General features: G+C 35.4%; 1 protein-coding gene across 1 annotated transcript in view; it reads left to right on the forward strand.

The window, feature by feature from the left end:
- Positions 1–24,606, forward strand: part of LOC128243049 (TBC1 domain family member 20-like) — a 60,078-nt gene extending 35,472 nt beyond the window's left edge. Inside the window, exons 4-9 of the mRNA XM_052960540.1 lie at positions 10,723–10,817; positions 13,138–13,229; positions 14,991–15,092; positions 20,307–20,448; positions 22,827–23,017; positions 23,352–24,606. Of these exons, the coding sequence (XP_052816500.1) occupies positions 10,723–10,817; positions 13,138–13,229; positions 14,991–15,092; positions 20,307–20,448; positions 22,827–23,017; positions 23,352–23,550 (821 nt within the window). The 3' untranslated portion in view covers positions 23,551–24,606. The remainder of the gene's footprint in view (positions 1–10,722; positions 10,818–13,137; positions 13,230–14,990; positions 15,093–20,306; positions 20,449–22,826; positions 23,018–23,351) is intronic.
- The last annotated feature ends 330 nt before the right edge of the window (positions 24,607–24,936 follow it).

The raw sequence follows: 24,936 nt of genomic DNA on the forward strand, positions 1-24,936 counted from the left end.
AAAAACTCACAAAACATACTCTTAAAGGGTGAAAATCAGAAAACAACATAAAAACAGTGAAAATTTCTTTTATATCATTTACTTCTTAAACTGCTATTATTGCATGCTTTAATACACTCAAAGTTTCAAAGTTCTTATTCAACACACAGTTTAAATCTTACATACTGTGCATATAAAACATCAATGATATTGACTATAAAACGAGTTTACATGTATAAACTACACTTTTAATCAAAGATACATTGAATATCACTCAGCAAGACATTTGTTTAGCTTTAAGGGTATGCTAAAGCAAAAGTGAATGCAGAACACTTAAAAACTTACCAATATTAAATTAAAAAAAAGAGGAGGCGAATTTTACGCATTAAAATACACAAAAATTGCACTGTATTAAAACAATACATTACATTTTCTAAACATTGTTTAAGTTATTTTAATATTGGAAAATGTCAATAAAGTGAAATAATTACCAATTTTGTAAATAAGGAAGTAACATTTATGAAGACATTTGAGCTTTAATATTGTGAAAACAATTCATGAAAAACTAAAAGCCTAACAAGACCTAGATTTGAGTTTTAATAACTCTTACCATGCGGGGTCCTAGTTGTGTGTAACCCGATTCATGCTAAGTCTGGATATTTTCGGACCGGGATACTTACCATGGGCTGTTCACCAAATCCATTTCAAATTCAAATCTTGCAGCAAATTACCACATCAGTACATAAAAATCACATATAGCAAAATAATAAATCTAGCATGTGGCTTAACTTTATGTACCAATGATAGCAAACTGACAGAGAAATCCATAATTATGTATCGGATATTTTGTGTATATATGCGTTCACAGGGCATCTATACTTAATGCTTGTTTATTTTTTTTTCATTTTAAAGAGTATTCCTTGGTGACTACAACAAATCTCATTTATAGTGAAAAATCAAGTTCATTACAAATTGAAATGGACTTATTCAAAATAGTTTTCCGTGTTGTTTTATCTAAATGTTTTGCACACCACTCCCGGCATGAGTTAATGTCATTGACACATGTGTTCAACTCTTTGTTTGTTTTTTAACCCAAACATGAATAAACATGTAATCTAGAATAAACACAAGCTTTACATTGACCCAATGACAAGTATTTCAAAACCATTATGTGATTTAAAATCCATAAACACCACCGACCGAACTTGTGAAACTAGGTCACCGGTGTCAACTTAGAAATTTTACTTTCAATTTCATCACTCACGTTTTGTGCACTGTTATTTGATATATAACCATAAAATATTATAAAATGTTTTTCTCACACATAATTTACAGATATTTGTGTCTACTTATTCGATGGCAGCCGCTGACACTTTTATTTTTTATCTATAAACAACAATATTTTCATGACCTAAATTAGCGGGAAAAAACAACAATCATGTGACAGTTATTGTTTGTGTCGGCTGTTAAATTTGCAAATGTTTATTGCTATTGTTATTTTAACAACTCCTTCATATTTTAGTTAATTATTTTATACAAAGAATGACTGCTATCGTCAATTCCGCCATTGCCAACGGCGCTGCCATAACAGTTGACTTGCTCATATGCTATCACTATAAATTGGCGAATATGGCTACGGAACAACAAACCAGTCGAGATTCACTGCATTCGTACTCTTATCTATTCATTTTCCTTTCGTTTCGCACCAAAACCAATACGGTCGGGAAAATAATTTTGAAAATAAAAGTGAAATTCATTTTTTTGTACTTTTCGGAAAATTAGACCCGCCGGTTTTGTAAACCAATTGATATAAAAGTAGTGGCCTTATTGCGAAAAATGCATTCTTTATCAAACTGCATGTTTAAATGTAAAACAGTTAAGAAAAATTAATTGAATATACGTAGCAAATAGATTGTTTACATTACTTTAAGTAACTGGGACTGTTGGAAGTCAAATGAGTTTAGATATAATTAGAACTCGGTCAAAAATGGACATCGACTTAAGTATATTGCATTTTTGCGCCGTCAAAGGATTACGAGCCTTATTATGTGCAAGTAAGCAAAAATATTGAAACAACACAATAAAAGAACAGTATTCAAATAAATTACACAAAATCAGATACATGTCAGGGTTCGAATTTAACTTTGAGGAGCACTCGCAAAATTTTGCGAGTGCTTTTTGAGGCAACTCGCAAAATGAAAAATCAACTTGCAATTTTATCATTTGCTTTATTCCCTTATAATATTGTCTAATTAAAGTAGAAATTTACACCTAAGACATAATTATAATGAAATTAAAAAGTATCTAACTTGATACTTGGTAATACCCATTCGGCAAGCACGCTACAGATTTCATGAAGTCTATAAGTATCAAAAATTATCACATTATATATTTAAAACAAATAAAAGCAACAGTAAATGTAGCGTGGATGCTTTGGACCATGAAATATATCAATCAACGAAGTCTATTCACTTTGACAGTTGGGCGGAAATATATTGCAACTTAGGTTGATGGGGTTTACAAAGAGTGTGCGAAAGCGCTAAATTTAGCCAATGATTGAGCTATGTGATTATATGTCATTTTAATTCACTTTGAATAATGCACGCCTCGGAGCATCACGGAAAGATTCAAGATAAAACTCGGCTTTTTTCGTATTTGTTCTATTTTTGAAAACTTACTAGAGCGTGACTCCATACTGTCTTCTTTATACTGGTAGTGTAAACATGCCACTTATAGGCTGTTTACACTCGACTACGTACCGGAGTTAAGTTCATGTTTATTCTACATTCCTTTTAACATTTTGTGGTCTAGAAAAAGCCACTCGCAGAATTTTGCGAGCTTGAATAAAAGTAACTCGCAATTTGCAAATGTCGCTCGCATTTTGCGAGTATGCGAGTCTAAATTCGAACCCTGCATGTACAGTAGGAGATTCTTATCGGTTTTCCTCGGAGTTTCGCTGTGTTTTCACTCCCGAGTAACGCGGCGATTGTATCTATACGGTCCACTGATCAGCCTCGGAGGGTGAATGAGTGAAAACACCGAGGAAAGAGAATTATGATAAATTGGATATCATGTCCGCGATGACCAAAATCCGCCGAGGAAAACGGAAAGTGGTAGTTCCGCGTGGAGTGTACTTTGTGAATCTATACTTAAAGTTCTTTCAGTGCGCAAGCAATTTAACATACTTTTGTCAGTGTGCAGGCAATTGAACGAAGTCCTGTCAGTTGTTTGTGTATCTGTACTAAAAGTTCTTGCAATGTGCAGGCAATTGAACAAAGTCCTGTCAGTGTGCAGGCAACTGAAAAAAGTACTGTCAGTGTGCAGGTATCTGTACAAAGTGCTGTCAGTGTGCAGTCAATCATCAAGTCCTGTCAGTGTGCAGGCAACTGAACAAAGTCCTGTCAGTGTGCAGCCAATCAACAAGTCCTGTCAGTGTGCAGGAAACTGTGACAAGTCCTATCAGTGCGCAGGCAACTGTGACAAGTCCTGTCAGTGATTATCCAGGCAACATGTTTGACCAGTATGTTTTTCAATATTCTTTGAGAACAAATATCAAGCTATATTGATAACAAAGGTTAAACTCTTTTACTCAGGTGAGCGATTTAGGGCCATCATGGCCCTCTTGTTTTATTTTTTCTAAGTCCGAAATAAAACCTTCTTTCTTACGACCAGGCTTTGCGTATATACACGTGAAATGTCAGGTTTCAATACACATTTCATTAATCGTTACATTAATTTATCCGCAATTATCAATGGTTATTTTTTTATGCCTTATGTAAGTTCTATCAACTGCAATCCAAACTTACACCTGCGAGAGTTTAACCTGAAATTTGTTGGCTGCATATCAAACGGTACATTGTGTGACGTCAGCATGAATGGTGTAGGGATAAAAGGCACATGGTATTGTATTGCGACACTTAAAAGAAGTGCGGTTTGTCCGATAAAAATTTAGATTGATCAGTTGAATACCGTATGATCCCATTTTACACTAGGCTAGTTAACCAACCACCATATTTACAATGTTTGCATCTAGGCTGTTCAGAAAATACCATATGATTGGAAAAATAATAATCATCGTCTGAGAACCTTTAAATCATGGCGAAAATCTTTGATTTCACTACAAATATGAATGAACCATTGAGTGTACGAAAAGAAGGTACACAAAATAAATTAATTTTGAAAATAATAATGTTTCGGAAGTATAAGTGTCCGGACTTTTGGGGGTTTTGTTGTTGTTGTTTTAGGAAAGTTCCGGTTCGAAGCGCACCCGGACAGATTGAGGTTCACTATAATTCTTGAACTGCTTGAAGGATTTTGAAATAACTATCCACCAATGTTGACCATACTGCGACCATGTGCAGAGTGCATGTTACAACCAGCTCGGTTCAAGGTCAAGGTCACACTTTGCAATAGAAGGATACATTAACTTGCTTTATAGCGGTTTATTTTGGCAACATTAATTTTATGAAACAAGAATGAGGATAAAAAAAGGGATTAAGATTTTTTTTTTGCTAGATTTTGCACGAATTTGCTTCAAAGACTATCCATTTCCGGATAATTTGAATCAGGATTTCATTGAGTATCTGATAAAACTATTATGATGATTATACAGTGGAAACTCACTAAACCGGACAAGGTCCGGACTGGGCAAAATTTCCGGTTTAGTGAGGATTCCGGTTTAGTGAGGATTTGATGTACGGAGTAAGTTTACTCAAAATATTGAGGTTGAGACATGATTAAAGCACTTGCAAAAGTGATGAGCATAATTAAAAATTTCTGTGTTTTTATAATCATCTTTCCTCCAAGTCTTGACATAAAACAACTCGCGTAATTTAATGCCTGTTTAGTATGTTTGATAGTTTGATTATCGAACCGCTCTAATTTGATTCAATCATAGAAGCCTTTAGATAAAACAACCCTCCAAAATGATAACTAAATAACCGTTTCTTGTTCTTTATTTTCTGCAACAAACAAATTAATGTTTCAACCAATTTTCTTTTCACAAGTTTGATTATCGCGTGACAGTCAATCCACAGCACAATCATCATTATCGAGTAAACACAACATCACAGGTGTAATATTTAACGACGCACCGGCTTTCAAATCAAAGTGACACGCGATTCGCGAATTCCTAATACACAAAATTATTTTGACATGTTTGAACAAATAAACGTCCTGTTTTGTGAGGTAAAATTACGTTGACCACTTACAAATTTTCCCGATTTTTTGTCCGGTATCCGGAATTCCGGGGTACCGATTTTGTAGGGATTCTTTTCATTGAAAATAGAAGGGGAAAACCGGGACTCAGAAAAAAGTCCGGCATCCCGAGGATTCCGGTTTTGTGGAGATCCGGTTTAGTGAGTTTCCACTGTATTTAGATAGTTTAAATCATAAGCTGATTATATAACTAAATATACTGTTATTGTAAAAAAATTGCAATTTTTGTTTTAAAATAACAGCACAGACAGAAAAGGATAAAAGTTTGTTTGAATTGTTTATACAACAATTGGCCCCTAATGCCAGACGTGTGAACTTGATGACCATACACTATACACACACCATGTCAATATAGGGACAAAGCATAATGTAATAAACCAAAACTCCATGTAATTTTACAATAACTGGCTATTAGACAAGTGACATTAAACAAATTTCAATTATTTTCAGTACATTTAAATGACCATGTCATTTAAGTGTTTAAGGAGTCAGCTGTCACACAAATGTATTGTCTTTATTGTTGCCAATTAGGCTGCGCAATATTGCTCAAATAGCTGTGATGATATGAATGACATGTGCTAGTTATGTACTACAAACTATTTTCCATGTTTCGATGTAACTTTTCTGCTTTAAATATAACTTTATAGTTAAGTGTTTTAGGATAGATAGGAAAAGGGTCCCCGCTTTAACCTTAGCCACAGACCTAAATACAGTTGAAACTTGTTGGCTCGATATTGCTTGGCTCAATATTTTTTTTGGCTCGACACGACAAGGGACCAATTTTTTTTACTATATGTTCATATTAAAATCAATCAGATGGCTGGATGTCTTGAGGGTCCATATTCCTCCACGCTCGATGTCATTTTTCGCGGTCCCTTGTAAGAATTTCACACTTTGTTTTGTTTGCTTGGCATGATGTCATTTTCGCGGGCTCAGGTAAGAATATCACACCTTGATTTGTTTGCTTTTTATGCCCCCACAAAGTGGCGGCATATAGGGTTGCCCTTGTCCGTACGTACGTCTGTCTGTCTGTCCGTACGTACGTACGTCCCGAAGATTGTTTCCGATCTAATTCTTGAAAACCGTTTGTCCAATCCTCACCAAACTTTAAACACATGTTTGTGACCATAATATCTTGATCAAGTTCGATAGTCATGGAAATCGCTTTAGTCATTTAGGAGTTATGGCCCTTTTTTGCCAAAAATACTTCAAAAATATATGTTTCCAATCTAATTCTTGAAAAGTATGTGTCCAATCGTCACCAAACTTTACATACATGATTGTGACCATAATATCTTGATCAAGTTCGATAGCCATGGAAATCGCTTTTGTCATTTAGGAGTTACGGCCCTTTATTTGCAAAAAAAGACTTGAAAAATACGTCCCAAAGATTGTTTCCGATCTAATTCTTGAAAACTGTTTGTCCAATCCTCACCAAACTTTAAACACATGTTTGTGACCATAATATCTTGATCAAGTTCGATAGTCATGGAAATCGCTTTAGTCATTTAGGAGTTACGGCCCTTTTTTGCCAAAAATACTTCAAAAATCATTATGGCTTATTTTCTGTGACAAAAAACCGAAGTGGGGGCATCCGTGTCCTATGGACACATTTCTAGTCTTCATTTAGCACAAGGTGATAAGGCCAAATAAAAAATAGGTCTGTTTCAGGTTACCGACCGACCCTATTTTTTCCCGCCGACCCAAACCAATTTTTCCCTGAAAAAAATGTGATTTGGGTACGAAAAGCATTTGTTACGAAATGTATACGCAAAGTTGACAATATTAGAGTTGGATTTCTGATTGTATTTACCGGAATTCACCTTAGAGTTTGGACACCTTAAAATAATTATTTTTTTCGCTGTCCGAATTCATAGAAAATAACCATTATTACATTTTATCTACATGTATGTTAAACCTGCCTTTTTTCTTCATGTCTGCATTTTACCACTTATTAATTTTTCCGTAGTTATCAATGGTTATAACGCCTATAAGTGTAACTCCGTCATCAAGTTAATTAAAATCCCATTCAACACCATTTTATACATGCATTGAAATAAATAAACACCTTCTATAGGCTTCAGATCAAACAGTCACACTGTGTGACGTCACATAACTCACAGTTATACCCATGAGGATCTCATGGAGAGCATGGATATTGTTATGCAGGATTAATGTGTCTGGGTGGTGTTTTCGATTGTAACTTAAGTATTGCATTTCTAACAATAATTCATCACATTAAATAGTTACCTGTAGCATTGAATGTGTTGACTTTTATTGTTCTATTGATGTTTCAATGAGTATTAATGTACGATTATTGCTTCATAAAGTCTATATTAAAAGTGTGGTACAAGTTTCAAAGTTTATAATGGTGGATCGTTTTACCAACATGTCATGTCTGTGTTTTCTTAATCCTTTGATTGCCTTTGTTGTTTCTTTAATCCTCCATTAAATATATCACACTTCCTTTTCAACAGGCAATACATCATTTAGGATGGGTAGTAACTAATTAACTTGTCACAGTGATGTATACGGTAAGCTTACTAAGGATAAAGATCAATAATCTTTGTCTGTGAGACTAAGTAACTGTAAAAGTTATAATCGATGTCTTTTGGGTGTCCGAAAATTAGGTACGCAAAATAAATTATTTTTGAAAATAATAATGGGTGTCCAAATATTTAGAGTGTCCGAACTCTAAGTAAGGTGAATAACGGGTAGTTTGTGCTTGTGTGGCAGGTATATTTCAATTCTTCAACTATATTTTCTTGTCAGATACAAATGTGTCAGATATATTTCAATTCTTGAACTATATTTATGCCCCCACAAAGTGGCGGCATATAGGGTTGCCCTTGTCCGTACGTACGTCTGTCTGTCTGTCTGTCTGTCTGTACGTACGTACGTACGTACGTACGTCCCGAAGATTGTTTCCGATCTAATTCTTGAAAACCGTTTGTCCAATCCTCACCAAACTTTAAACACATGTTTGTGACCATAATATCTTGATCAAGTTCGATAGTCATGGAAATCGCTTTAGTCATTTAGGAGTTACGGCCCTTTTTTGCCAAAAGTACGTCCCGAAGATTGTTTCCGATCTAATTCTTGAAAACCGTTTGTCCAATCCTCACCAAACTTTAAACACATGTTTGTGACCATAATATCTTGATCAAGTTCTTTAGTCATGGAAATCGCTTTAGTCATTTAGGAGTTACGGCCCTTTTTTTGCCAAAAATACTTCAAAAATATATGTTTCCAATCTAATTCTTGAAAAGTATGTGTCCAATCCTCACCAAACTTTACATACATGATTGTGACCATAATATCTTGATCAAGTTCGATAGCCATGGAAATCGCTTTTGTCATTTAGGAGTTACGGCCCTTTATTTGCAAAAAAAGACTTGAAAAATACGTCCCGAAGAATGTTTCCGATCTAATTCTTGAAAACTGTTTGTCCAATCCTCACCAAACTTTTAACACATGTTTGTGACCATAATATCTTGATCAAGTTCGATAGCCATGGAAATCGCTTTAATCATTTAGGAGTTAGAGCCCTCAGATTATCCTGAATAATCATTATGGCTTATTTTCTGTGACAAAAAATCGAAGTGGGGGCATCCGTGTCCTATGGACACATTTCTAGTTTCTTGTCAGATACAAATGTGTCAGATACTGACTTTCGGATTGATATGTCAGACTTAAGTGTGTAATTCTTGTCAGGCCCCAATTTCTCGAAACTTCTTAAGTCCCTTATAACAGGATTAAGCTAATCTCACTATTTTTGTTGTTCTATAAAATGTGATATATTTACTTCTTAAGGAATTTTGAGGAATTTTGTAGGAAATATCTGTATGATTATCAGAATAAACCATTTTTCATTTATCAAAATCCATTTTCATTATGCATTTTGGCTAATTGAAATAAGCGACTTAAGCCTGTAAAGTTTGGAGAAATTGGGGCCTGACTTTAGTGTGAAATTTTGGAAATAAAACCTGCATGTTACTTGTTTTTCAAACCTGAACCCCCAGGTCCTCTTGACAGCATTGAGGTTTCCTTGGCTGATGGCTTATATGGTAAATTTGATACCCACTCTCCATGTAATTATGTAACAGGCAGGTTAGCATACAACAGAGGGTGATTAAAGCAAAAGGGTGCATAAAGAAAAGTAAAACCGTTCCTGGAAAGTCTTTAATAATAGCAGAGTGATATACCATAACTTAGTTGAAATCCAACCATAATTGTCAAAGTATTTAACTAGACAAATAAAGAATGTTTCCTTTGAAGCATGGAACATGTTTAAAAACTGCTCATAAACCTGAAAATTGATGACTTTTATTTTTGTTACAGTCTGAGTCAACAGTTACTGAAATCGATATATATAAAAAATAAAAAAAAATAAAAATATTCCGACCTACCTACCCTATTTTTATTGGCAGTGTTACCTGAAACGCACCTATTTTTTATTTGGCCTAATCAATTAGATTTGCTTGATTGGTATCATAATTATTATCAAATTTAATTGGTTTACCGGTTTATGCCAACATGCTATCACTTTAATTTCTGTCTTTAAATGGCACAAGTACAAACTATCGAGTATTTTGGCGGGTCCCTGGAATATCGAGCCAACAAGTTTTGACTGTACCTGATTTACAGGTCCGTGCTATAGCAAATAATAAAAGTTTACTACAACTTTAAAAAGATTTATTTTGGTATCGAATATTCGATCGAAAGAATACCAAATATTCAAAAATCGATTTTGCCATTCATTTGCATCTGTAATAAAAACATGTATTCTAATTTACCTCACTTTAACTATTAACCACTGTTAACAATGGATTGCAATGCCTGATAATATTATTGTTGGCGAATTGTACTCCAGCAGAACATAAATTAACGAACACATTGTTTGTTTAACTCGAGCTGGAATAAGATGGTAAGTGTTTTAAATTACATTTTAGGCCGAGTGTTGTAGGTCAACAACTTTCATCAATGAGGTCATGGGTCCAAGGCCAAACAGGGACACTTTGTTGTTGCCTTATATCAAGGGCACCAGAACAGGTTTCTATTTGGAAAACAGACTAGAGCACGCTTTGCTTCTTAAAGCTGCACTCTCACAGATTGAACGTTTTGACAACTTTTTCATATTTTGTCTTGGAACGAGCCAATTTTTTAGAAATTCCATGGAAACCAGTTATAAAAGACTGCTGACAAAAATTAGATCGCAGATTATTATATTTAAGATAAAAAAAAGATGTTTTATGATTTTGTTTTAAACCGTTAGTAAAACCATAAAACATTAATTTTCGATCGGAAATATGAAAATCTACGATCTGATCTTTGGTTAGCAATCTTATATCATTGGTTTGCAGATATCTACGCAAAAATTTGCGCTTTCCAAGACAAAAAATGAAAAAGTTGTAAAAATGGTTAATCTGTGAGAGTGCAGCTTTAAAGGTATTAGATTTTGTCAAGAAAGTATAAATTACACTAAGAGATATTACACATAACCTTATTCTGTTGGTTCTGTTGCAGGAATGGACGAGGATGTTCGGCTGGGTCTGCAAGACCAACTGGTGGATCTCATCATGCGAGTCCTGGTCAGGCACGATGAACTCCACTACTACCAGGTAACGTTAAATTGAACAGCAAATTTCTGTAGAAACTGATTTTATAAATGTTGTCCTAGAGTTTGTACCTGAGATGTATCCATCAAAATTACCGGCCCATGTGAAAGTTGAAGGAAATAAAACAACCCAACCATTTAAATGTAATGTAGGCACCAGTCAGGGGGATCTGAATTTACCGATAATATTTTTTCTCTACATCAATGTCTTCGTATCATATATAAAGGATAACTGCAGACATGGTATTTTCATAACTAATAACATCCCTGATATTTTCTGCCTTATGTACGCTGATGACGTAGCAAACTGCGCGGATACAGCCAACAATCTCCAGTTACAACTCAATGTAGTATTTAGCTTTTGCCATGATACTGGCATACAAGTAAATTTAAAAAAGACAGAGATTATTGTCTTCAGAAATGGTGGGCCTTTGCTGCTAATTGACATGGAAACCGTTCATATTCTAGATCGATAATCAGTTGTCACTTTGGGTGTTAATTGCTCTTGACTTCAATTGATTAAATAGGCATTTAGATCATGTCTTGCGGCTCCTTTCAAATGATTAATATTACAAATTTATGATGCATGCTTTTCGGGTCATTTACGATTTCTGTGAGTCAAAACCCGGGGAGCTTGGGTTGATAAACGCCCTGATTAACTTGGTTTGATCTAGTAAACATACCGGTAGGTTAGTTAATAAAAATTACAAGATACATTTAGAACATATATTTATTAAATCATTTTGCCCCCAAAAGTATTGCCGGACATGTGGGCCTACAAAATAGCTGCGATTGACTCGCCATTTATAATTGGCGGGAGCCGAGGTCCGACGAACTTTCGTACAGACTGAGTGCCATGCTTTTTTCAGTGTCCTCAATATGAGGGCATAAGGACAAACATTCTTTTTATGGCTCCGAAGGTGGGCATGTTAAAATCGCACCGTCCGTCCTTCCTTCATCCGTGCGTCCGGCTCAATAACTCATGTCCGTGCTGTAACTTTCTCTTGTATGGACCAATTTTAAAATAACTTACCACATGTGTTCAACATATCAAGACGACGTGTCGCGTGCAAGACCCGTGTCCCTACCTCTTAGTTCAAGGTCACACTTAGTGTTTATTCACAATGGAATGCTGCTTATAAGGACATAGAGTATAGGTTGTCGTGTCCGGGCTGTAACTTTCTCTTGTATGGACAGATTTTAAAATGACTTGCCACATGTGTTTGACATACCAAGACGACGTACTCGCCCTGTCGTCGGTGTCACTTTTGGTTTTAGGGCAAGTTGGCATTTTCACTTATAACTCCAAGACCCTTCATTTAATTCAATTAAAACTTCACACAGTTATTCAGGATCATCATCACACAACTTCATATTATCCTAAACTAAATACAAATTATGGCCCCTGATTGACTTAGGAACTTGGGGTAAAGTTTAAGGGCACATTGTGTCAGGTTATAGTGTTAGGGCAAGTTGGGATTTTTACTAATATCTTCTATACCCTTTATTCAATTGACTTAATACTTCACACAGTAGTTTACGACCATCACACAATTAGATTACATGACTCCATATTATCCTAAATACAAATTATGGCCCTTGATGAACTTAAAAAGTTTGGTTAAAGTATTTAGGAAACTGTTCATTCAATGGCCTTCATGCTTTACAGAGAAGCCATCACACCTTTATGTAACATAACTCTATAATACCGGTAACCCTAAATAATAATAATGGCCTTTGATTGACTCTGTTTTTACTTTTTTATTTAATTGCTTTTGACAAGCACATTTTAATATTTTTAACAAGGTTTTCACAAATGAAACCTGGTTATTAGAATGACGTACGTCATTGTTCGGGTGGGCCGGCAGGAGGGCAACGTCGAACTCACTAATGGTATTGAATAATTTTAGTTAGGGTTGACATATTGCGACCAAACTTTGTATATCCTTATGAAGATCTTTCATGGGATTTGGTGTCCCTAGGCAAGGTCAAGGTCACTGTTACTAAAAACAGAAAAAACAGTTAAAACTGAATCTCACAATGAAGCCTGAAGTTCTTCTGTCAATGTTTGAAAACCTGGTTTCATCGCATTTCGGTGTTTCTTGTTTACTCTTGAATTCGACTTTTTGTTTATTGCTTTTGACAGGCACATATTACATCATTATTGTGTTCAATTCTAAGACAAAGCGGCATATAGTTGATCACACTGTCCTATGACAGCTCTTGTTTCCCTTCATGTTCCAACTATCATTAATTAACCAACTAATTTAGCCTAGGACTTAACAATTCACGGATGTTATAATTATAACTTGTTCTTATCCCAGGGTTACCATGACATCTGTGTGACATTCTTATTGGTTGCTGGGGAGAATCTGGCTTTTGCCCTTGTGGATAAATTGTCCCTCAACCACCTCAGGTAGGTACAGGAACTGCTATAATATACACCTTACATAGCACAACATTTTAATAGTGATTTTGGGATTTTAAAATTTTGTGAGCCTTGTACTTAAGTGACGTTTTCAAAATCCATTTTATTTTGTACATGTCGGTTTTTCAAAGAAAGATGTTGTGTCATTGTTATAGCCTTAGTGTTGTTGTCAGCATTGACATTGGCGTCATTATCGATTACAGTATTTAACCTTCGCCATAACTGAATAAATGTTACAAGATATTCAATGAAACTTGGTACACAGTGATGATGTTGCTAGAGACAATATGGACATGCTTCTAGCTTTAATAATTGTTGATTTTTTCGCCTTATGTTGGCATTTACTCAGCAGTGCCCTTGTAAACCAGGTTTTCACGAAGTGAAACCTGGTTATTAGAACAAAGTACATCTTTGTTCAGGCGGGTAGATTAGAGGGCAGGCGTCAAACTTGCCTTGGTTGCAACTAAATTATTTTAATAAGAGTTGACATCATGTGACCAAACTTGGTATATAATAAAAGTTTACTGAGACGTTTCATGGGATTACATTTAGGGCCCCTATGGTCAAGGTCAAGGCCACTGTTACTAAAAAGAGAAAGACAGTTAGTGCTACATAACTTTAGTATGGTTGACATATTGCCACCAAACTTGTTTTATAGAAAGAATTTATTGAGACCGTTTCTGGGATTGTGTTGTGGGCCCCTAAGGTCAATGTCACTGATACTAAAAATAGAAAGCATTGGTACTGAATAACTTTAGTTAAGGTTGACATATTGTTACCAAACTTTGTATATAGGAAGAGTTCATGTAGACCTTTCAAAGGATTTTGTTTGGGGCCCCTAGGATCAAGGTCAAGTTCACTGTTACAACAAAAATAAAAATGGTTGGCACTAAATAACTTTAGTTAAGGTGGACACATTGGGACCAAACTTGGTACACAGGAAGAGTTTTATTGAGTCCTTTCATTGACATATTGCAACTGAACTTGGTATATTTGAGTTTATGGAGTCCTTTCGTGGGATTGCGTCTGTGCCCCCTAGGGTCAAGGTCAAGGTCACTGTTACTAAAAATAGAAAAACAGCTGCTACTGAATAACTTAAGTTAAGGTTAATATTGCGACCAAACTTGGTATATAGGAAGAGTTAAGGGAAACCTTTCATGGGATTTTTTTTGGGGGCCCCTAGGGTCAAAGACATGGTCACTGTTTCTAAAAATACAAAAATGGTTGGTACTGAATAACTTTAGTTAGGGTTGACATAATGTGACAAAACTTGGTACATAGGAAGAGTTTCTGGAGACCTTTCATGGAATTACGGTGTGGGCCACAAGGTTAAGGTCACTGCTACCTTAACTGGAAAAATGGTTGGTACTGAACAACTTTAGTACGGTTGACATATTGTGACCAAACTTGGTATATAGGAAGATTTTATGGAGAACTTTCACGGGATTGCTTTTGGGGCCCCTAGTGTCAAGGTGAAGATCACTGTTACTTAAAATAGATAAACAGTTGAAAATATATCTCACAACGAAGGTTAAAGTTCTTCAGTCAATCATTGAAAACCTGGTTTCGTCGCATTGTGGCTTGTCTTGTATTATTTTGATTTTATGAAATATATCAAAAAATCATCTTATTGCCTTCTTGTTTTGTTTGAATCTTTAAAAGCTTAATGTCTGACAGCAGTGATTACAGTACGGCAAAGAGAAATAGCTGCTGTGTGAAGTTTTCATTGCTTCAATGTGTTTATTCCAGAGACTTTATGGATGAGGACATGGAGCGGACCAAACACATTCTTCACTACATGTACCCACTTATTGGCCGTGTAAACCCTGACCTACTGGACCATATGGAAAGGTATTGCGGATTGATCCCTTTTTTAAGTGTGAATTTGCTGTATGAACGCAAGAGGGCATGTGAGCAAATTTTTGAGTGCCCTCCTGCCTGCATGAACACTCGAAAACATGGGATCAGTATTTATATTTTAAATAATTATTCCTCACAGTAAGAAATAAGTTTAACATGAAATCTTCTGCAGTGGAATATTTATCATTAAAGAATGGTTGCCAACAATTTGTTTGTATAAAAATGGCCAATAATTGTAACAGCATATATCATTGGTTAAATGATGTCACGTTAATATAATCAGTGTGCAATGATGACATAAACAAGCCCTTGCTGGTTATAAATATGAACATCAAGTTTTCTATTAGGTAGCGTTTTTAGTGATGCGCATGGGCTCTCTTGGGTGCGTGCCTTAGAGCACAATGGACGTGCTCTTGGAATAAGAGAATATTATTACTGAGAGTATTTCTGTGGAATTTAAGGGGGTTATGATCAGTAATAAAGGTTAATTAGGGCTAAGGGAATCAGGAGATCCACTAAACACTTTAAAAGTAATCCCTATACATACATGTAAATCAGAGAGTACATGTACCTTGGCATAGACCTTGATGTTTATGTTCATGAAAAAGTTGACCTTATTGTAAAGTAAAAAAATATTTACATTCATTTAATGTTGATGGAAAAGCGAGTATACTTCTTCCTAGGTGTCCCTTAGAGACTTGTGTATCATTTTAAAACATTATTTACATGGATATTTTTTATGGCTGTATGGAAATTCAATTTAAAAAAAAATAATTGTATTTGAGTGAGTGTGAAATTTACTAGTATAGGAGGCCTGAAATGTTAATTGGCAACTGACGTATACTGTTTGTTAATTGGCAGCTGAAGTACTGTTTTTAATTATGTCTACCCCAATGAATGGGGGAGACATATTGTTTTTGCCCTGTCTGTCAGTCAGTCACACTTCGTTTCCGCTCAATAACATGAGAACACTAAGACCCAGGAACTTTAAAACGGTTTCTCCTCAATTACTGAAGATTCTTTGGGTCTAGACACTTGTTGTTTGTTATGACCCCTATTGATTTGGAAATCAGTGGGTCAAAGATCAAAGTCGCTGTGACCTTTATGTGAAAAATGATATGTTGGCGGTGACCTAAAGCTGAAAAATGGTTTCCGCACAATAAATTAAATACACATTAATCCAGGAACTTCATATTTGGTATGCCAGTTGGTCATGACTAATTGATGATCCATATTGATTTTGAGATCAGTAGATCAAAAGGTCAAGGTGACCTTGAGGTGTAAAAACAGTATCCTGTTGAATAACTGAAGAAAGTTTGCGCTAAGGAACTTAATACTTAGAATATGGGAAAAACTCTTCCCACATTGAGGCCAGTCAGGTATAGAACAGCTAGCCTCCCAAAGGAAATAAGGTGCTCCCAAAACTACCTGGAATTTAGAAGGCTGATCTGCACCTGGACAGGTCCCTCTTGTAAATGTTCAATGTGCAAATAATACCTTTTTGCTTTAAAAAAAATAGAAGAAATTGAGAATTATATGATGTTTCACTGAATATCTTTTATCCTTTGTCTTAACGGAAAAGGAGTTTTGTTTTCAGTGGGATGGCTTACACCCACTGGACAAGATATGGCATTCAAATACCTGAAAAGATTTAAGCGAACTTTTTTTATTAAAATAACAACTTATTAAATTAAAGAACATGGGCTAATATCTATTTATGATTGTTTCAAATTTATACTTTATCTGTCGAACACATACAACTACTTGTGTTTTTCTTTCGGCAAGTATTTTGTTAAAGTGTTACGACTTTACTTTTTCAATTAACATTCTTTTATAGTGATAGGTGTAATATCAAAATAACATGATAAATATCATACCTCCTCTAAGCAATTCTTTCCAAAGATTTTACCTATCAAGCTAGATTAATTATGAGTACTTTACGAACTACACATGATGATCATGTACAAAGCTGTTATTCCTTTGTATATTTTGCTACTTACAATTTTGCTATTTTAATGTATATGATTACCCTTTAAGTTATACTTTTGAAACAACTAACCATTTTACAGTAGTATATCAACTAGTGGAACCGTGCACGTGTGGACTGGCCGTACAGCCGGAAAAACTTGTTGATGTAATCAGTGTTTTCGATGCTCTAATCCAATTTTCCTATTTGTATTTGTATGCATGAATATGATAACAAACGGCTTTTGTAAATACTTGCTCCAATATGTGTTCATTTTAACATATATACTTTTATTTCCAGGTCACAAGCTCATTGTTATTTTTATTTGATATGTTATGTATGTCTGTTATTCATGTCCGAAAATAGCTCATTGAGCTAATGTTTCTTGTTAACACATACCCAACTTTAAATAAATGCAAGTTGGTCATGACTAGTTGATGACCCCTATTGATTTTGGGATCAGTAGGTCAAAGGTCAATGTCGCGGTATAGGTCGCATTGACTATTAGATGAAAAAACGTTCTCCGCTGAATAACTAAAGAACGCTTGAGCCCAGGAACTTCATACTTGGTCTGCTAAGTGGTTTTGATTAGTAGATGACCCCTATTTATTTTGAGGTCAGTAGGTCAAGGTCACAGTGACCTACAGGTAAAAAACAATTTGTTGATCACCAGTCTGTACGTCATATTTCTTTTTTAAAGAATGCTTGGACCCAGGAATTTCATACTTGGACCCAGGAACTTCATACTTAGTATGCAGGTTGGTCATGACCAGTAGATGACCCCTATGTTTGTTCGTCTCTAGTCCAAAAGTACAACTTTTATGTCCATCATGATTATTTCTCACCTACAACCATTCAATCGGGGAGACAAACGCTTTTTCAAAAAAGCAATCTCTAGTAAGTAGCTGAAGTACTGTTTGTTAATTGGCAGTTAAAGTACTGTTTGTTAAATGGCAGCTGAAGTATTGTTTGTTAATTGGTAGTTGAAGTACTGTTTGTTATGCCACAATGATTTTGTTGCTGTAATTTACTAATAACAATTAAGTTGGGCTTTTGGATCAATGTCTTTACTGAACACCAGGGGTGTACTTGCCCATATGTGTGAGTAGAAATCATAACAAAGGGTTGAAAAATATACAATGATAATTGATACATCACCGTGAGGGGTTCAATGATTCAAGATGTTAAGCTTACCCTGGTGAGGAGTTTAATGAATCAAGATGTTAAACTCACCCTGGTGAGGGGTTCACTGATTCAAGATGTTAAACTCACCCTGGTGAGGGGTTCAATGATTCAAGATGTTAAACTCACCCTGGTGAGGGGTTCAATGATTCAAGATGTTAAACTCACCCTGGTGAGGGGTTCACTGATTCAAGATGTTAAACTCACCCTGGTGAGGGGTTCAATGATTCAAGATGGTAAGGGGTTCAATGATTCATGATGTTAAACTCACCCTGGTGAGGGGTTCAATGATTCATGATGTTAAACTCACCCTGGTGAGGGGTTCAATGATTCATGATGTTTAACTCACCCTGGTGAGGGTTTCAATAATTCATGATGTTAAACTCACCCTGGTGAGGGGTTCAATGATTCAAGATGGTAAGGGGTTCAATGATTCATGATGTTAAACTCACCCTGGTGAGGCGTTCAATGATTCATGATTTTAAACTCACCCTGGTGAGGGGTTCAATGATTCATGATGTTTAACTCACCCTGGTGAGGGTTTCAATGATTCATGATGTTTAACTCACCCTGGTGAGGGGTTCAATGATTCAAGATGGTAAGGGGTTCAATGATTCATGATGTTAAACTCACCCTGGTGAGGGGTTCAATGATTCAAGATGTTAAACTCACCCTGGTGAGGGGTTCACTGATTCAAGATGTTAAACTCACCCTGGTGAGGGGTTCAATGATTCAAGATGGTAAGGGGTTCAATGATTCATGATGTTAAACTCACCCTGGTGAGGGGTTCAATGATTCATGATGTTAAACTCACCCTGGTGAGGGGTTCAATGATTCATGATGTTTAACTCACCCTGGTGAGGGTTTCAATGATTCATGATGTTAAACTCACCCTGGTGAGGGGTTCAATGATTCAAGATGGTAAGGGGTTCAATGATTCATGATGTTTAACTCACCCTGGTGAGGGGTTAAATGATTCAAGATGTTTAACCTGGGTGAGGGGTTCAGTGATTCAAGATGGTAAGGGGTTCAATGATTCATGATGTTTAACTCACCCTGGCGAGGGTTTCAATAATTCAAAATGTTTAACCTGGGTGAGGGGTTCAGTGATTCAAGATGTTAAACTTACCCTGATGAGGGGTTAAAGGAATCAACATGTTAAACTTACCCTGGTGAGGGGTTCAATGATTTAAGAAGTTAAACTTACCCTGTTGAGGGATTCATTATGATTCAAGATGTAAAACTAATATCCTATAGTATCCCTTTAACCCTTATCCTTTAATTAGAATAGAATGTAGAGTAAATACAATGTTGGACAATTAATTTTTTTTGTTTATTTTCAAATAAAAATTTAACAAAACGATATCCCTAGAAATGATACTTACATGTATTTTTGGTAATTCAATGTAAAACAATGGAACAAATTGTTTTCATTTTAAGAGGGTGAGCCTGGTGACTGGCCTAGTGATATAGGTGTTGGCCTCCCATCCAAGAGGTTGTGTTCATTCACCCTTTCACATAGCCTCTTGAAGTGGATGTCAGTACTGGTAACTACCTAGAAAACAGACTCGAGCATGAGTCTATATGCTATATCTTTTCATCACCGTGAAGCTTAAAGAAATTGGTAGAAACTAAATGGAATCGATTTTAAAGACTACAAATATCTGCTCCAGAACCCTGCTACACCAAGAACAATATAAGGACACCCTGATGGGCAATGCAGAAAAAAATCAGGACTTTTTATCATAACTGAGAAGGCATTCTGCGAGAGCATGCAGGACTTGCAGGCATGCTGGAAAAAAATTACCTTTAAACCTTTTTATGTAATTTTGTCCCAAAAAACCAATACTAAGGGGTTCTTTCCAAAATTTCCTTGGGGGAAGGCTCCTAGACACTTTTTGGCAATTCAAGCCTATGGTTGGCACAATATTTAGCCTAAGCTTGCTGAGAACATGTTATGGTGACATGCTGCCTCATGTACGCGCCATTATACACTGTTACAATTCTTCATCGAGCTAAATTTATCAAGTTTATATTTAAAAACTGTTATATTTTAGGTCTGAAGTTGGCACGATATTCAGCCTTAGCTGGCTGATCACATGGTACGGTCATGTGTTGCCCCATTTACGTGACATTGTACGATGTTATGACTTCTTCATTGCCTGCCATCCTCTTATGCCCATATACCTTGCAGCAGCTGTAAGTTTTCCTTGAATTCTTTCACAGTCTTTAACTTATGAATGAAAGTAATTTTCTTGTTTTTCTTGTTTGTTTTTTAAGGAAAAAAGCTGGTGTATTGTTAAAGCATTGGTGTTGTCGCTGTGTGGCGTCATTGTTCAAAAACTTAAACCTTGGCCATAACTGAAAAAACTGAAATGAAACCTGATGCATATGTTGCCAAAGACAATACACACATGTAAAGCAAGGCCCATAACTGAGATAGGGAAATTTATTAGTAAGTGACCTTTGGTTTTAGGTCCAAGAGACAATTGCACTCTAGTGCCTGTTTCAAAATCCATTTCATCATTAGCTTGTCTGTTTTTCAAAGAAAAAAAAGTTCAGGTATTGTAATAGCAGGTGTTTAACTTTGACCATACCATAATATATGTTCAGGATATTTGAATGAATTTGGTACACATGTTGCAAGAGACAGTGAGCATGTGTATAGCAAGGCCCATAAATATGGCTACAATAATTGTTCAGTTAGTCCCGTTTTTGACTGAAAACAACAGACGCAAGCATTGACATTAGGCTTGAAGCGCCCCTGTTAAAACTTCTTTGGCACCATTATGGAATAAGAGAAGTTTGTTGACAAAGTCACTGTTTAATTATTTTTGTACAGCTAAATGGCATTAAAGTCAACTCCTTTGCAACACCACTTACAATTACAACAGAGTCGATATTCATAAAACATGTTAAAGTCATTTCCTTACTTATGCCTTTTTCCTTATTTAAGTATCCCACTTGTCACATGATAAAAAATCTTCATAACGTCATAAATACTTAATTTTTATAGACCCTTATCAAAATTCATACTTTTCTGTAAAATAAACACATTTACATATATCCCATATAACCTCTTTTGAACCGCATAAGGAATTTTTTCTTTGCATAATAACATGGACCTATAAACCATGGATTGGCAACTCTCATCTGTGTTAATGGGATAATCTCAAACTCACGCGTGCAGCGGGATTTCATTCCGAGATCTTACCCTGTGGTCATTTTCGAGACGTCCGACATTGGCCGAATGTAGACATGTAGGAAAACATTAATTAAAATTGACTCAAATGCGCGGTACTTTCATTTGAGTTGATAATAGTCCAATTGAATCTGATTAAAGTCACAGTTATTAATTATATTTAAATCTATAACGAACAAGGCATTATTAGCAGAGTTGGCGGAAATAACGGAATATCGCCGTTAATCACCGATCGGAGATTCGGCGGAATTCCTATATTTGCCGAGCGCGCGATAAGGATTGTGGGTAAATTATTATTTCTTATCCTTTCACTGATATGGGGCAGTTGCCAATCCATGGTTTATAGGTCCGTGATAATAACTAAGAGATAATGAAAAATAGATGTTTTTGTTTATCATTTAAAACAATCATCTTTGAAAAAACAAAACTATGAAATCCATATCAATTGTCTGTTATTAACATTTTGCATCCAAACTGGGGGCTAACACATATAGTAATTTGGCCTCAATACAACCTGTTTTCGACTATCACCTTTAACTATACTTCACAACAAAAGTGCTCAATATTTTTCATTTTCAATTAAGTTGTTTATTGTAAAACTTGTTTTAACTGTTTAAAGTAACTTTTAGTTAATGACATTTCCATATACATACAGCCACTTTATAGTTACTGATCACCACAAGAAGGTCAAAGGGCAATACACCTTCTCATGGCTTTCACATGGGTACAAAAGGATAAATTCACCAATCATGAACCCTGGTAACACTGGCCCCACTCTGTATGATCCTCTTTTGACCTGCCTAGGCTGCAATATGTATAAAGTAATGAACACTGAGAGTCCAATTATATTGCAATTAAGTTACCTGTAGATAAATATTCATTTTCATTAGTAAAAGCAATATATTGATACCCTATTTTGCACTTGTTATGTTCTGCAATCTGCATTATACTTAGAAAACAGTACGGCCAAGGTTTTTTTGCCCTGGTTGATATGTTAAATCTGACAGACGAAAACAACACAAGTGTTTTAAAAGTGAAATCATTCTAAATCAATGGTTTAATTTGGAATTCATTAAAAATTATTAATTTTTGTTGTTTTTCGTAAAACTTGAGATTTTTAACTCTAGAATTTCCAGTTTTCTTCACGAGGCGTTTTCTGACAGTTCTGCAGTTATGATAAACAATAAGACCGGATGTCGCACACAGTCAAAGTGTTTTACATATTTTCCGGGGCCGGTCGAAAGCAGGTTGTGGTCGAAAATAGATTCTTTCGGGATATGTTATAATTTGACTATAAAATATTTTAAAAAATCACTACTTTGATGTAAGGTGTTACTTAAGATGTTTTATGAATACCAGCCCTTGTTGTTTTCAGATTGTTTTGTACCGAGAGGCAGATGTAATGGATACAGAGTGTGACATGTGCATGTTACACAGTGTACTGTCAAAGATTCCAGACGACCTTCCGTACGAGCGGCTCATTGTACGTGCGGGAGAGCTGTATGACCAGTATTCACCTGATGACCTTGCGCATGATGCCATACTCAACATGAAACGCACGCAACAGTCAGTATTGTATACACTTCAAAAAGGCCTAATTCAATGAGAAGTTTTAAGGCTTTGCATTTGTTCCAGTGGCAAAAATTGAATACAAACATTACTCAAAAGTGTATCTACATAATTTGATAGATTATATTTGTTGCACCTGAATAATTTAAGTTCTTTTTGTTAATTACATTAGACACAAAATAAAAAAATTCTCATTAAAAATGGTTAACAAAGCAATTTTCTATTATTTAATATCCTGTCAACAAGCATAATTAATCAGTTACTGTTCAATTACATCAATCATTGGTTTTCATTATTTAACAGGAGTATTTCTCATTTTTTGTCCATACAGGTTAAATAAAGCTCGTCTTCAAAACAGAGCAAGACATAAACTGATAGTGCGACGTAACCGCTGGATGTCTGTGTTTTACCAAGATGGCTCAGGCATCTACTACAAACTGACGTTCTGGACTCTCACGGCAGTTGTCAGTGCAATGGTCATAGCGTATTTCAAAAACTCAGACTGGGATGTGATGTCATGGTGGAGCTAGCGTTGGCGGTTTTTGTGGATGAAGGGAGATAAACTCTGTATATTGGCAAAATTTTGTGTCAAGAAAATGAAATGTTTTACCATGGAAATGCTTTAACCTTAAGTACTGTTTTGAGGTTTCATAGTTATATGAAGCTTTTCACTTAAGCACTCAATATCCTGATAATTACCGTAGTATAATGTTATTTTTCAAGCTGACAATTAAATAAAAAGAAAAGAATGGCAGTTGAGCTATCCATCCTGGAAGTCTCTTTCTAGCACACCGGATAGGCATTTCCGCTGAATTCAGCCGTGCTGGATAATTCTATCTGGCACCCCCTATGCCTGATGACTCACGCGCTGTGATGTAATACTTCTTATTTCTTTTATTATACTTTTTATGTAACCATAATTATGAGATTTCAATAGATTAGTTCCATTAACATTAACGTTACAAAAAAATATCTTCTAAACAAAACAAAATACCTTAAAAGATGTGATATCGAAGGAACTTATTGACGTATGCAATTAATACAAATTACTGCGCGTAATAACGTCAGTAAACATCATCACACTCCCTTTTTGGTGAAATGTACAAAAATGCGCTTTTCTATATAATTTTTCACAAAAAAATATGTAATTCAAGGTATGCTAGAAAATATATCTATCCTGTGTGTCCATTCCGGATAGAAAAATATGAACTTCTGGCACGCTGCGTAGTCGGTAACTCTGCAAGCCTCGTTACCTGGCAACACAGGTGCCCTTGGGTCAAATTTTCTATCCGGAACGGAAACACATGACAGATATTATTAGTACTACAGCAGGCTGCTTGGATATAGACTTACAGTGATCGATAACCTCTGTCAGCAGGAATCAAGATTATCCAAATACTTTAAACCCCCAATATGGCTGAAATTAGTTCTTGTATTTTATGTCCTTGATTATAAGGGCATAAGGCCAGAATAAAATAAGTTTTAGTTTCTATCTGGATAGATATTTTGGCACTAATTTCCTGATTTCTTTTAATTGACCTTCGGGCAAGGGTGAATTTTATTTTCAAATAAAGTTGAGAATGAGATTTTAAAAATTGTTTTCTTCTGGAACATTTATTAAAATGTAATAAATGTCTTTCAATGTACACTGAAAATGCCACTTAGTGTTTGTGAAAATTTTAATATCTAATTTGTGCATTTAGTAGGAAATTATTGTAAATTTCCTACTAAAAGCACACAATATGATACACGTAAATTTTATTGTCAATATGGCAACATTTTTAAGAATGCAGCAAATATCCTATTCAACTGCATGGCTAATAGACTCGCCCAGAATCTTTTCGAGGGTCTATTTTTTTTGATTCTGTGACATTAATTCTAAATTCAAAAAAAAAATCCATTTTTTCCGACGAAAA

Source organism: Mya arenaria, chromosome 8 (genome assembly GCF_026914265.1).
Source record: "Mya arenaria isolate MELC-2E11 chromosome 8, ASM2691426v1".
Taxonomy (NCBI): domain Eukaryota; kingdom Metazoa; phylum Mollusca; class Bivalvia; order Myida; family Myidae; genus Mya; species Mya arenaria.